Here is a 12,758-nt window from a genome sequence, read left to right on the forward strand (position 1 = left end):
AAGACAACCTCCAGCCTGCCCCCAAATGCTCCCAGGATGCCAGTCTTATGGCATAACTGGCAAAAATACAAACTCTGGTCTTGAAAAGGCCTAAAGGTTATTTATCAAAGAAAGTAGGGGAGTCCTTATATGACCCCACTCTAATTGGGCCTAAACAACTCCATACATGTCAGTCTCATGTTCACTCATTCGCCAGCAGGCACCCCCCCCCCCCCCAGGCAACTCCAACTTAACATGCCTGCATCTCAATACAGGGCCTTCCCACCCCCTCTTCTCTGTCCTATGAGTACAGGTCCAGAGAGGCTGTACAGATGAGGTTCTGCTATCCTGGGCCAGCCACTCACTACCATTCTTTACTGAACAGTTTGGACAGGGCTGGTGAGGGCAGTGGGGTTACAGCACTAGATAGGAGGCTGACCCCTGCCCTCGAGGGCTTACAGACAACTTAATGTGATACCACAGTGCCTTGAGGAATAGTAAGGCTTCGAGGGCTTACAGACAACTTAACGTGATACCACAGTGCCTTGAGGAATAGTAAGGCTGCTGTTTTCACAGTGTGTGTATGTGTGTGCACGGGCATGTGCAGAGGACTCTGCACCTCTGGAGGACAGCAGGACTGTACTGGGCTGAGGTTAGCTAAAGCTATGCCTCAGCTTTGAATGTGAAGAGGAAGGATGCTTGTTCCTTACTCCGTTAAATTGCAAACACTTGCTGTCAGGAGGGACAGTGCTCAACGGCTGGGATAGGCTAAGTCTTTTGCTGGTTTTTTAATGTGAACTGCATGGGGCCTGAGAAACGGCTCAGCAGTTAAGATCACTTGCTGCTCTTCTAGAGGACCCTAAGTTTGGTTCCCAGAACTCTCATGTCAGGCAGTTTATAACCAATTAACTCCAGCTCCAAGAGATCCAAAGCCTTCTGGTCTCTGAGGACACCTCACCTCCCATATAAAAATACTGAACTACGTGAATATATTTCCAATTTGGAAAGAACTCTGGAAAGGATTAATCATTTGCAACAAGCTTTTTCCTCAACAGCCACTTCTGCCAGAAGGTGCAGGTGAAGAACACTCCAGAGCTTCCGAGAGGCAAATAGCTCCCACAGCGAGCTGTCTCACTCTGGGTGGTCAGCACACAGACATTCAGGATGTTTGCAGAGAGCCCATACTCTTCTGGGTGGGTCTCAATACTCCATCCTGACTGTTGTAAAGGTGGGCAAAACCCTACTCTGTAGCATTACTTTCATGTACCTATCCCTGGGTCCCCTTTGAAAAGACATGGACAGATAACAGATGGCCATGCTAAGCAAAGCCTCCACAGGCTAGGCCACAGATTAAGCCAGGGACCTGGTTTGAGCCATTTCTCCTAGTTTCTTTGCTGAAGCTGAGGTCACAGAGAAAATGGCTAGGCTGGCTCTGTAGATGAGGGAGGAGGGCTGGCTCTGTAGATGAGGGAGGAGGGCTGGCTCTGTAGATGAGGGAGGAGGGCTGGTTCTGTAGTGATGAGGGAGGAGGGCTGGCTCTGAATGTGGCAGAGCATGAATACTCAAGGGCTGAGAGACTCATGATTTCCTCAAGGTAACCTATATGGGGCAATGGTCAGGCTTGGGGGAAGGTCATCTGTCCAGCACCTTGAACAGCGGGCATGTCCCTGGTGGGCAGGCACCAGTCTGGCCTCCACAGCTCCAGGTTGCCATTCAGATTGTCATGTTCCAGGGAAGCTCCAAGACAGTGACACACAGCGAGCTTCTCTCAGTTTAGGATCAAGCTTGACCCTCATCGGGCACTCACAGACAATAGGCAGTGGGAGGGTTCCAGTTTTTAACTTGTGGCAGTGAGAAAACCCAGGATCCCAAAGCAAACACAAATTCGGCCCCTGGTTGCATAACTGAGAGGGGACACTCCTCTCCAAAAAGACCAGGACTTTCTCTAACTACTCACGGGGAAAGTGCACAGAGCAATTGTGGAGGTGAGGCAGGAGGACTGAGGACTCAAAACACAAAGGGGAAAGGGAGGTAGAGCTGGATCTCAGACTACAGCTTTGTTGACAGCAGACAAACTTGCTGCAAGTCATTAACAACTAATTAATCAATCCCTCCAGCTCCACTAGAAGAATTGAGTTTTCCAATCCCAAAGCAACACTCTAAGGGGGGTGGTGCAAGCCACTGTCTGGTGCTTGCTTTTGCAATCTACAGTGCCAGGCCATAAATTTGGACAACAAAGTAGTTTCTAGCATGCAAACACCTGAAATACAAACTACCCAGGAAGCCCAGTACTTCCTGCTCAATGGTACCTTCAGCCAATAGCAAACACTTCAGAACACTGTGACCCCCAACTGGACAGTCTGGGTTGCCTCATCTCGGGCAGTTAATGGAGGGACACAGAGGACCTCCAGTTCTTAGGCTGGCTACTTTAAAAATCAAGCCTCTTCTATTAGTTTTAGAGTGGCTTAATCCCTTTGAGACTCAGTTTCCCTGTCTGTCATCTATAAAAGAGAGGGTTGTAAAACTGGGAGAAGCCATCTACAGTAGTAAGGAGAAACAAGGACTTTGGAGCCAGGCAGGGCATGTTTCAGACTTTAGCTCTGCATGACCTAGAAGCAATTTACCTGTCTCAAGTCTGCTTCATTTGGCAACAAAATGTGCTTAGGAATATCTGTGGCTGGGATGGAGAGATGGCTCCAGTTCAGAGCATTGCTGCTCTTGCTAGAACCTGAGTTAGATGCCCAGCACCCATGTTTTGGGTGGCTTCTCAACCTCCTGTAACTCCAGCTCCAGGGAATTCTACACCTTCCTCTGGCCTCGGAGGGTACACAGAACCTCCTCTGGCCTCATATACACAAAAGCACAGCACAAGTAAAACTTTTGTTTTATTTGTTGTTGTTGTTTTCCAGGCAGGGTTCCTCTACGTAACAGCTGTCCTGGAACTTGCTTTGTAGACCAGGCTGGCCTCCAACTCAGAGATCTGCCATCCTCTACCTCCCAAGTACTGGCACCACCACCACCACCCGTTAAAATAAATCTTAAAAAGATAACATGTCTGTGGCAAGGACTGTTAAAGGATCATGCTCATGTCACCCTACAACAGATGCAAAAAAACAAACAAACAAAAAACTAAAAAAAAAAAAAAAAAAAAAAAAACACTGGTTTTCTTCATATCCAGTCATTGTAAAAGGGGCAATAAAATAAAAATAAAATGCTTCAAGAGGATGGCATTAGTGATTTGGTCTCAGATCTTGTCCTCTAGCAAACTGCCCATTACTGCGGTTCCAACAGAGGACTGAAAAGATGGGAACAAGACAATGTGGGCAGCAATGGGCAAAGTGCAAGAAACCCCACTGGAAAATGAGAAAGGCTGGGTCTTGACACAAGCTTCTAGGACCTTCAGCAGCATCACAAGGCTGTGGGAAATGGACTCGGGCCCTGGCCAGCAGGAGGGAAGGTGCCCCATGAATGTGACTCAGTCCCTCACCACACCATGCCTGACATCCAGCTGACAGCATGGAAAAGAGGGCATGCTCCCAGCAGCCGTGTTAGCTCTAAATCAGTGACAAAAAGAAGACTCAGCACAGGTTAACGTTTACAGGTTTCCAAAGCTATGGGAGAACATCGTCCAAAGGAGCCCAGTGTGCTCACTGCAGGATACAGACTGGAGAATACTATGACACTATGGCTAGCATGCTACAGGCTCAGCCCACATAGCACCCAGTTCAGGCTCTCAGTTCTAGAATCTGAGACTGGGTTTCTCAGTGGGTTTCTGAGCAAGGGGAAATGATTCATCACTCACAACACAGCCTCTGAACCTTCTGCTTCCAGGAGGACAACATATTTTAAACTTGGGAAGAGTCATAACTCTGGGAAGATCCAGCCTTGATATTCTATAGACACCGGTCTCATCTGGAACAGGGTTTTGGGGTATGTGTGGGTGTGGGTGGGTGCCCTCCCTATTGGCTGGGGTAGTGACATGCACCCAAAGCATGCTTTAAATTGTGTCTAGCACATAGATGCTTGTGGCATCAAAACTGGGAACATGCCAGTGGGGAAAATGTGCTCTGCAGCAACTGCTGACCAAAAGGCTTGGTTATGCAAAGGGGTTCTAGGAGTACAGGCCCTAGCAGAGCCACCATACACCCTGCCACTCCACACACCTGTCATCTGAAAGGCTGGCCCTTCTCCCTGGTCTCTTGCCCACTGAGTGATATAGGATCTCAGAAGCCCTGGGTGCTAGGGAGGAAGTCAGATGTGTTCAGTTCCAGTGGTGGGGCCCTGGGGAGCAGGTGGCTTGTTCCACAGTCCCCAACCCCAAGGGTAGCTGTGTGTGGGAGGCTTAGTGCGCTGATGTCCACCACAGCCATGTGTATCAGAGAGCAGCAGGATGGCCAAGCAGCGTGCACCCAACTCCCTTCCCACTCTGTGAAAGTGTCCCAAGGTGCGACTCTAGGGGCTCAACAGGGTTCCGGTGGTTGCTCATCTGAAGGACCCCAGTTCAGCCCAGTCCTCCACCTTCACACAAACTGGGACAGGTTGGGAACTTTGATGTTGAGATCGCCGATGTTGATGTTCCTCGGGATCTCAGGAAGGTTCATGCTCTTCACAGCAGACACAGCCCTCGCAGGGGCTGCTGAAAGGCCGCCCTGGGGGAAGGGGAGGACAGAGTCAGTCACTTTCCCAGTGTCATCTGCTTGAATCTCAAACCAGATGAGAGAGATCTAATGAATTCCAAACAGCACACACGGGAGTTTTCATCTTCTTTTGTCCTCAAAGGTGGCCAACAAAGCCCTATTTAGATGGCTGGAGCCTTTGTTCCCATCTCACTACATGGTCTGCAAAGAGGGCTGTGTCTTGTGCAGTTTTGTAGCTGCAGCATCTAACAGTGCTCATGGCCCATGGTAGATGCTCAATAAACGGTTGCTGAGGAACTCTGATACGGTTTATCCAAGTCTTAAGCATTGAGGATACTCCATTTATAGAGCAAAACAAAACAAAACCCTTTCCTCGAGAGTCCACCATACACACCTTTAATTCCAGGACCTGGGAGGCAGAGGCAGAGGCGGGCGGATCTCTGTGAGTTCCAGGACAGCCAGAACTGTTACACAGAGAAATCCTGTTTCAAAAAATAAAACAAAACAAAGTCCACCTTACAGGAAAATTCTTTAAAGGAAACAGAACATCAGATTTAGGACAACTTAGCTGAGCTGGGAAAGGACTGGCTTGGAGTGTCATGTGGCAGCAAGCTGGAATGCACTGACAGGGACTGGGAAAGCTGCAGCAGCCGCCCCCTCCACCAGGCTCACCCTGGGAGCAGAGAGGAAGGAGTGACAAAGACTTCAGAAACTCATCGTCCCTAACCCACAGCTCTCAGGACACCCATTCCCTCTCCACCCTCCCCCTGCATGGTTGTCTCTGTGGTTTCCAGACCTGACTCACTCACTATGCCTGGAAGCACTCACTTCCCAGCCGACACTCCTCGGGAAACTCTAGCAGCCAGAGCTGTGGCTAGAAAAGCTTCTCCAACAGGATCAGCAGTCCTCACGGGAAGAAATCCTGGTTTATAAGGCAGGCTCCATTACACAAAACAAAGAAACCCTCAAAGACAGATAGAGATGTCACTGTTCCACTATTTCTGCAGCTATGAATGGTATGCCTCTAGTCCTGCTCACTGTAGGGCTGAGGAAGGTTAAGACCACAGTGGGACAGGCCCGGCTTCACCATGAGCTCCTCCCCTCCATCAAGCCTGTTGCCACATGAAGATAGAATGGGTATGGTATTTTTGTTGTTGTTGTTTTTCAAGACAGGTTTTCTCTCTGTGTAGCTCTGGCTATGCAGACCGGGCTGGCCTTTGAACTCAGAGATTTGCCTGCCTCTGCCTTTGCCTCCCCAGTGCTGGGACTAAAAGTGTGCACTATCACCTCCCGGCTGGGTATGGTATTTTCAAATCAAATTATTGTATTTTTTGTAGAAGCCTCACGGAAAATAAGGAATCTTGAATTGAATTCCTAGCATGAGATATGGTTTCTGAGAGAACAGATACATACAAATGTGTGCTATCACCATATTCTAGAAGCTGTTTGCTCTTTCTGCCACCTGCCTATCCTTTAAGCCTGGCATCTCAAGTTGCCCTACCTGTTTAATGTTTATACTAGCCTTCAAGTTAGTGTAGACAAATCAATAAAGACAGTGAGAACCACCTCCTAAGGACCCAGAGAAACATAAGGCCCACAAACCATAGAAGCACACACAGCACACACAAGCCACATGAGCCCGCATAGCATCCACACGCTCATATAATATACACAAACCTATATAGTACACACAAGTTCACATAAGCCCACACAGTATACACACATCCACACAGCACACACAAGCTCATATAAGCCCACAGAGCATACACAAGCTACACATGCTACACAAGCTACACAAGCCCATGTTCCTCCTCTGCTCAGTGCTCTCTGCACAGCCAGGGCATGAGTACAACTTCTTCCTTACCTCTGACTTCTCCAACCTGTTCTGAGCTTCAATTTGAGCCACGATTTCATTCATGTTTGTTTCCAGCACCATCCCACCCATCACCACCTCCTGAAGGATGTAGTGCACCTAAAAGAGAGGCAACAAGAAGACTCAGCACAGCACAGTGGCTCCTTTGGTGGCGGCAGCAGAGGGGCCAGACAGGCCACATTCGGATCCATGCTGGTGGCCAGGTCAGAGGGGCAGCAGAAGTCGGCTCACCAGAATGCAAGGCACTGAGATGGGCAAATCTCACAAGGCCCTGAGGGCTTTGGCTCCAGAATGTCTCTTGTTACTGCCATGCCTTTACATGCTAGATGCCAGAGAAAATGGCAGCAGCAAAAATGCATTATCTTGTGGAAATATCGACTGAACATTTTTATCTGGGGATTACTACGAAGATGATTTCCTCTTAATATGTTTAATTTAAGTTATGATTTTATACAGTGATAGTGTTAGTTTAAATAGGATTTTTAACAAATGTAGTAAGGGATGACAGAGGTTAGTTTAGTGGGAACATTAATATAGGTAAAAGTAGGATATGGTGTTGCCCCCATCCCTGATAAGGCAGAGGCTACAGAAGATAGAAAACAAGAAAAAGAAAGGATCATGCAGCTAAGTCTTGAGAGTTTTACTTGAGGGTTTATATAGACTGCGGCTTAGGTTAATGATTAAGGAAAACAGTTGAGTCCCAGGAGTTAGCTCAACTTCTTTGTGGGTTTGGTGCATCATAGGTAAAAGGAAGATTTAAACAATTGACTTCATGTAACTAAAAACCAAAGAATTAGATGGTTAGTTAAGATAATTAGACATGATTCTAATATAAAAAGTAAAACAAATAACCCGTTTTTCTGGCAATTATAAAAACCTATGTAAACAGTTATGGACTCCTGATCTATAAGAAGTCTAAAAGATAAGTTAATTGTATGTGAATTCTTGGGGAAATTTTTTTCACTGTAATATGTAAAATGTTTAAATTATGTAAGGGAGATAGATGGGAAATGTGTTTTTTTACTTGTATTCATTATAATCATTCACTTAAAAATAGACTGTAAACATAATTGTGATTTTTACAGTGCTGAAAGGTTTTGCTGGGGTAGATAGGTTGTAAGGGAAAAAAATAAAGACAACAAGAAGGGAAACACCAGGGTAGAAGAACAGAACAGAAAAGGAATAGAGTAGAACAAGCAACAGAAAGAATAATAAAACGAAGAGCTATGCTTTGGCCCTCAGAGAAGTCCTCATGTGTCTGTTTATCTGTCCAGTAGTTTGCCTGCTCTGCATCTCCTCTTCAGACCTGCTGAAGGCTTGCCATTCACCAGCACCCTAGGTGAGATCCTGACACGTTGGAGGGAGGGAGGGAGGGAGTGTGTGTGTGTGTGTGTGTGTGTGTGTGTGTGTGTGTGTGTGTGTGTGTGTACACATGTGGGTCTTTTTCACCAGCCCCAGAGAGTTAAGTTTTACTCTCTCAGATAGAAAAGTCAATCGTGTGATCAGTCCCTGACTCCATGGCTCCCTTCAATCCCTGAGCTATTGAAGCGTGGTCCTTATGGCAGCAGATCCATAACTCAGCCACCTCACTAGTAAGACCACAAGGTGTCTCTATGGCTTTGGGGTCTTTTATTATCAATGGCGAGGGGTGGGGGTGGGGATGGGGGTTGGTATCCTCGAAACAATGAGGTGGTAGCAGAGGCTGCACTCAGGTCGTGTTTAAATTTTAGCCCTGCTGTTGTTAGAGCTAAGTGGTCTTTGGCAAATTCTATTCTCAAAGCTTCAGCTTCCTTCCAAAACTACAGGAGTAAATATCTGGGTAAGATAACTAGATGGAAAACTAGACATAAAATGCCTTGGCTGGTGCCTGTTATATACTGGGTTCTATACAAGAAGAGATGCTTTCCTAACACCCAATTGACTGTCATCATACTGTCTGGCATTAAGTAGGTCCAGCTTTGAGACCAAATCCCGCTCAGTGGTTCTCTAAGCAAAGTTAAATTTTGATGTACAGCTGGAGCAGAGGCGATCCAACCACTACACAGGATGACAGGAGAGTTGCCAGAGAAAGTCCTGGGTGGATGAAGGCAGATATGTTCGATGGGGCCTACAGGGTGGTACTTCACATTCCTTTGTGATACTGAGGCTTGAACCTAGGGCCTTGTGCAAATGTTTTTCCCAGTCCCCCCTTCAACTTTAACATTAATGTTTGACTCATGTATCTCAGACTGACCTTGAACTTGCTATGTAGACCTTGAACTTCTGATCTTCCTGGTGCTATCTCCCAAGCAGTAGGATTACAGGTATGTGCCACCATAACTGGTATACAGCCATGGGAACACAACCCACAGCTATGTGCATGCTAGATAAGCATAGTTGACCAATATCCCTAGGGCTTATCTTTTTGAGAAATATTCTTGTTAAATGGCTTAGGACAGCCCTATACTCAAAATCCTCCTGTCTCATTTTTCAACTGGCTGGGATTATAGGCCGGTCCCACCAGATCCAACCTGGCACTTCAAATTCCAAACCAAATCATAACAAGACTTGTAATTATTTTTTGTCAAAGCAGGAATGTAGGAAGTACTACCTTCTGTTGTCAAGAAAGTGTAGAACTTTTGGAGGCCCCACAGGAGGCCAGAAAAGGCCCTGAGAAAAGCAATTTAGCTACAGGATGGAACTGCAGCTTTGTATAAGAAATTTATATAAATTATATAAGAAGTTTATATAAGAGGGAGACTAAAGACAAGGCTAAGAAGGTAACTTGGATTTGAAGCAAGGTATCTTAGCCTTGAGATGATGTGTATGTGTGTGTGTGGGTGGGTAGGTAGGTAGGCTGGCATCCAGAAAACTGGAGCGATCCTCTCATCTCTACCCTCCAGTGCTGGGGTTGCAGGTCATGTGACCTGAACTCATGTCCTCATGTCTGCATGTTTGCACAGTAAGTGCTGTTGCCAACTGAGCAATCTCTCCAGCCCCTGAGACAATCTTTTGTTGAGCTTTCCTGGGTACTATAGCATGTTTCTGGTGTCTCATGCGCTGCAGCTCCCCTCCAGCTAGGATGTCCTCAGACATTTCTAAAAATCTCCCATGGGACAGAGTCATAGTTTAGATCACTGACCTCCAGTCCAGTCTCAAGTGTCAACTTATTCTTTGATACCAAGAAGTTGAAAAAAAAATCTGCATGCTTTCATGCATTTGATACAAGAAGTTCCCTGTGTCCAGAAAGAAGGCACTAACACATGTAACTGGGATTTGTCCTTTTGTAACATAATGGAGGAACCCTTTAAATGTAACCATTTATTCCGTTTTTTTGTTTGTTTTTGTTTTTTTGAGACAGGGTTTCTCTGTGTAGCTTTGGAGGCCGTCCTGGAACTCGCTCTGCCTCTGCCTCTGCCTCTGCCTCTGCCTCTGCCTCTGCCTCTGCCTCTGCCTCTGCCTCTGCCTCTGCCTCTGCCTCTGCCTCTGCCTCTGCCTCTGCCTCCCGAGTGCTGGGATTAAAGGAGTGTGCCACCGACACCTGGCTTTATTAAGTTTTAATAACCACTTCTCTGCTTTCTCCCTCTCTTTCCTAAATTCTATACAATATACATTACCCATATTATACACTAATATATATCTACATGAAAATAAAATTTAATAGTAAAAATTTCATATTTAAGCAACTTATAACATGTTAAGCAAGACTGGTTTTCATACTATTCCTTGGGGGAACTCCATTGCTTATACTTCCCTATCAAATAGTCCACTGGGTGTATTAACTGTGTGGGAGTTCCTCAAAAAGCAAAAATAGAACTACTGTATGACTCAACAACTCAATTTCTGGGTATATACCAAAGGGGGGGGGGGAGGAACAACTAAAAGCGGAGACTCAAGAAACATTTATACACCCATGCTCATATCTGCAATAGTCACAGTGGGCAAAAAAATAGAAGCAAACCAAGTGGCCACTCTCAAATGATGGATAAACAAAATGTGGAATTCCATAGGACAGACTAGTATTCTGCTTTAAAAAGGGAGGGAATTCTGATACATGCATACATCCATGCAACATGGGTAAACCCTGAAGGCACTGTGTTAAGTAAACTAAATCAGACACAGACACACACACACACACACACACACACCATACTACAAGATGGGTGCAGTGGTGCACACCTTTAATTCCAGCACTCAGGAGGCAGAGGCAGGTGGGTTTTAGAATTCAAGGCTAGCTTGGTCTACAGAGCGAGTTTCAGGACAGTCAGAGCTACAGAGGAACCCTTCCTCAAAAAACCAAACCTAAACAAAACAAAACAAAACAAAAACAAACAACAACAACAAAAAAAACCCAAGCAAACAAAACAAACAAAAAGACATACTATATAGACACAGAAAGCAGAATGGTGGGGTTGGGAGCAGGGCAGGTGGGTTTCGTGTGGCAGTGTACACAGAGGTGGATAAAGGTCTCTGAAGATGGATAGTAGTAATGGCTGAACACTGATGTAACAGACTCGATGGTTCTGACTTGCAAAATTAACAGTGGTAAAGGCTGGTAAACCTTAAACCTTAAAAAAGAGAGACCTGGGGCTGGAGAGATGGCTCAGTAGTTAAGAGCACTGGCTGCTCTTCCAGAGAACCCAGGTTCAGTTCCCAGCAACCACATGCAGCTCACAACTGTCTGTAACTCCAGCTCCAGGGGATCTGACACCTTCACACCAGCGCACATAAAGTAAACATTAAACAAATTATTTACAAAAGAGAGAGAGAGAGAGAGAGACCTGTTTTAGAGTACTCTTAGTGCTTCCTTCTTTTTATTTAGCCCACCTCTTCTTCACTGGTACAAAGCAATACTTTTGTTGAATATCAACCATGTGCCAAGTGCTTCATAGAACTTACTTTAATTTTACAATACTTGTCTGAGTTAATTATGATGGTTAGTTTTGAATGTCAACTTGCCACAACTTAGAAGTGCCTGGGAAGAGAGTCTGTCTTTATTGGATTGGTCTATGAGCATGTCTGTGGTGGACCGTAGATTGTCCTCTATGGGCAGCACCCACAGTCTAGGCAGTGGCCCTGAACTACACTGGACAGGAGGAAGGTAGATGAGAGCAAGCGGGCAACCTGGGTGGACTTGTTCTCTCTGCTCTTGACTGTGAATGTGACTGATGTACCAGGTGCTTGAGCTCCTGCCACTGTGACTCCATTGTGTGACACTGAAACCATAAGTCAAATAACCCTTTTCCTCTCCTAGGCTACTTCTTGCCAGGATGTTTTACCACAGTAACAGAAATGAAGCTAGAATAGCTCCATCATTTCATATTTGAGAAGATGCAGATGGAGGTCTGCAGCACCAGCAGCCAACGGTTCCAGAACCAGGTATTGAATGCGGGTTGGGCTGACTCCAGCCTGTATCTGTCACCACATTCACTCATGACCCCAATGTACATGACATCACCTAAGGCTTGCTGTTGGTGTGACAGCCCCAGTAGGAACTCTTCAATGCTTCACCCCAAACCCCAGAACAATGTACACTCGGAGCAACATGCTAAATGGGTAAAAGGCCTTCTCCTATCTGAGCAGCTTATTCCCTGGACTTAGAAGACAGATGTGGCTGTGCAGGCTTTATGGACAAGGTACAGCAAAAGGCCTAATTTATAACGTGATGGGGATCAGAAAATAAAACAAAAGTTTAGAACTTCTAATTTGAACATCATAAAGATAGAATTCTCAAAATCCATTCAAGTGTTTTAAATACAAAAAGGAGAAATGTAATTGCAAACCCATCTTCAACAAAATTGGGAGAAAACACAAATTCTAGCCCCTCCCCCCCAAAAGTCACAAAGATATCAAGAGCAGGGATGGCAGGCAAGGCTCCCTTAGCTTCCTAGAAGGAAAAGAAGAAAAGATGTGACAAAGGGGGGGGGGGGAGCTAGTGAGCTCAGAAAGGCCTGCAAAAATACACTTCCTGGAGGCAAAGCACTCCCCTCCCCCCAGACACCAAACTAATTTTTTTGCTGGGAGGGCAGAAACCTTCTTGGGCCTAGAGTTGGGGCCACATCAATCAATCAATCAATCAATCAATCAATCAATAAGATACACAAGTCCACTGTATGTGCCTCACAGATGTGGTCCCCGTGGTAGCAGAGAAGAACGTCCTTGCACTGGGGAAATTCATGGATGCCTAGCTTTATTAGCTGCCTAGAAATAAGGGTAAATGAACTCAAAGAACTCTCTAACTTGGGGACAATTCAAAGCCGAGCTTGGAATTCCTAACAATAGCTAGCACC

At 45.9% G+C, this 12,758-nt stretch overlaps 1 protein-coding gene across 1 annotated transcript in view; it reads right to left on the bottom strand.

The window, feature by feature from the left end:
* Positions 1-3,149: 3,149 nt before the first annotated feature.
* Positions 3,150-12,758, bottom strand: part of Arpin (actin related protein 2/3 complex inhibitor) — a 54,957-nt gene continuing 45,348 nt past the window's right edge. Inside the window, exons 9-10 of the mRNA XM_051206631.1 lie at positions 6,481-6,588; positions 3,150-4,628 (exon numbers count right to left, since the gene is read on the bottom strand). Coding sequence (XP_051062588.1) covers positions 4,500-4,628; positions 6,481-6,588 — 237 coding nt within the window. The 3' untranslated portion in view covers positions 3,150-4,499. The remainder of the gene's footprint in view (positions 4,629-6,480; positions 6,589-12,758) is intronic.

Source organism: Phodopus roborovskii, unplaced genomic scaffold (genome assembly GCF_943737965.1).
Source record: "Phodopus roborovskii unplaced genomic scaffold, PHOROB, whole genome shotgun sequence".
In the NCBI taxonomy this organism is placed as follows: Eukaryota; Metazoa; Chordata; class Mammalia; order Rodentia; family Cricetidae; genus Phodopus; species Phodopus roborovskii.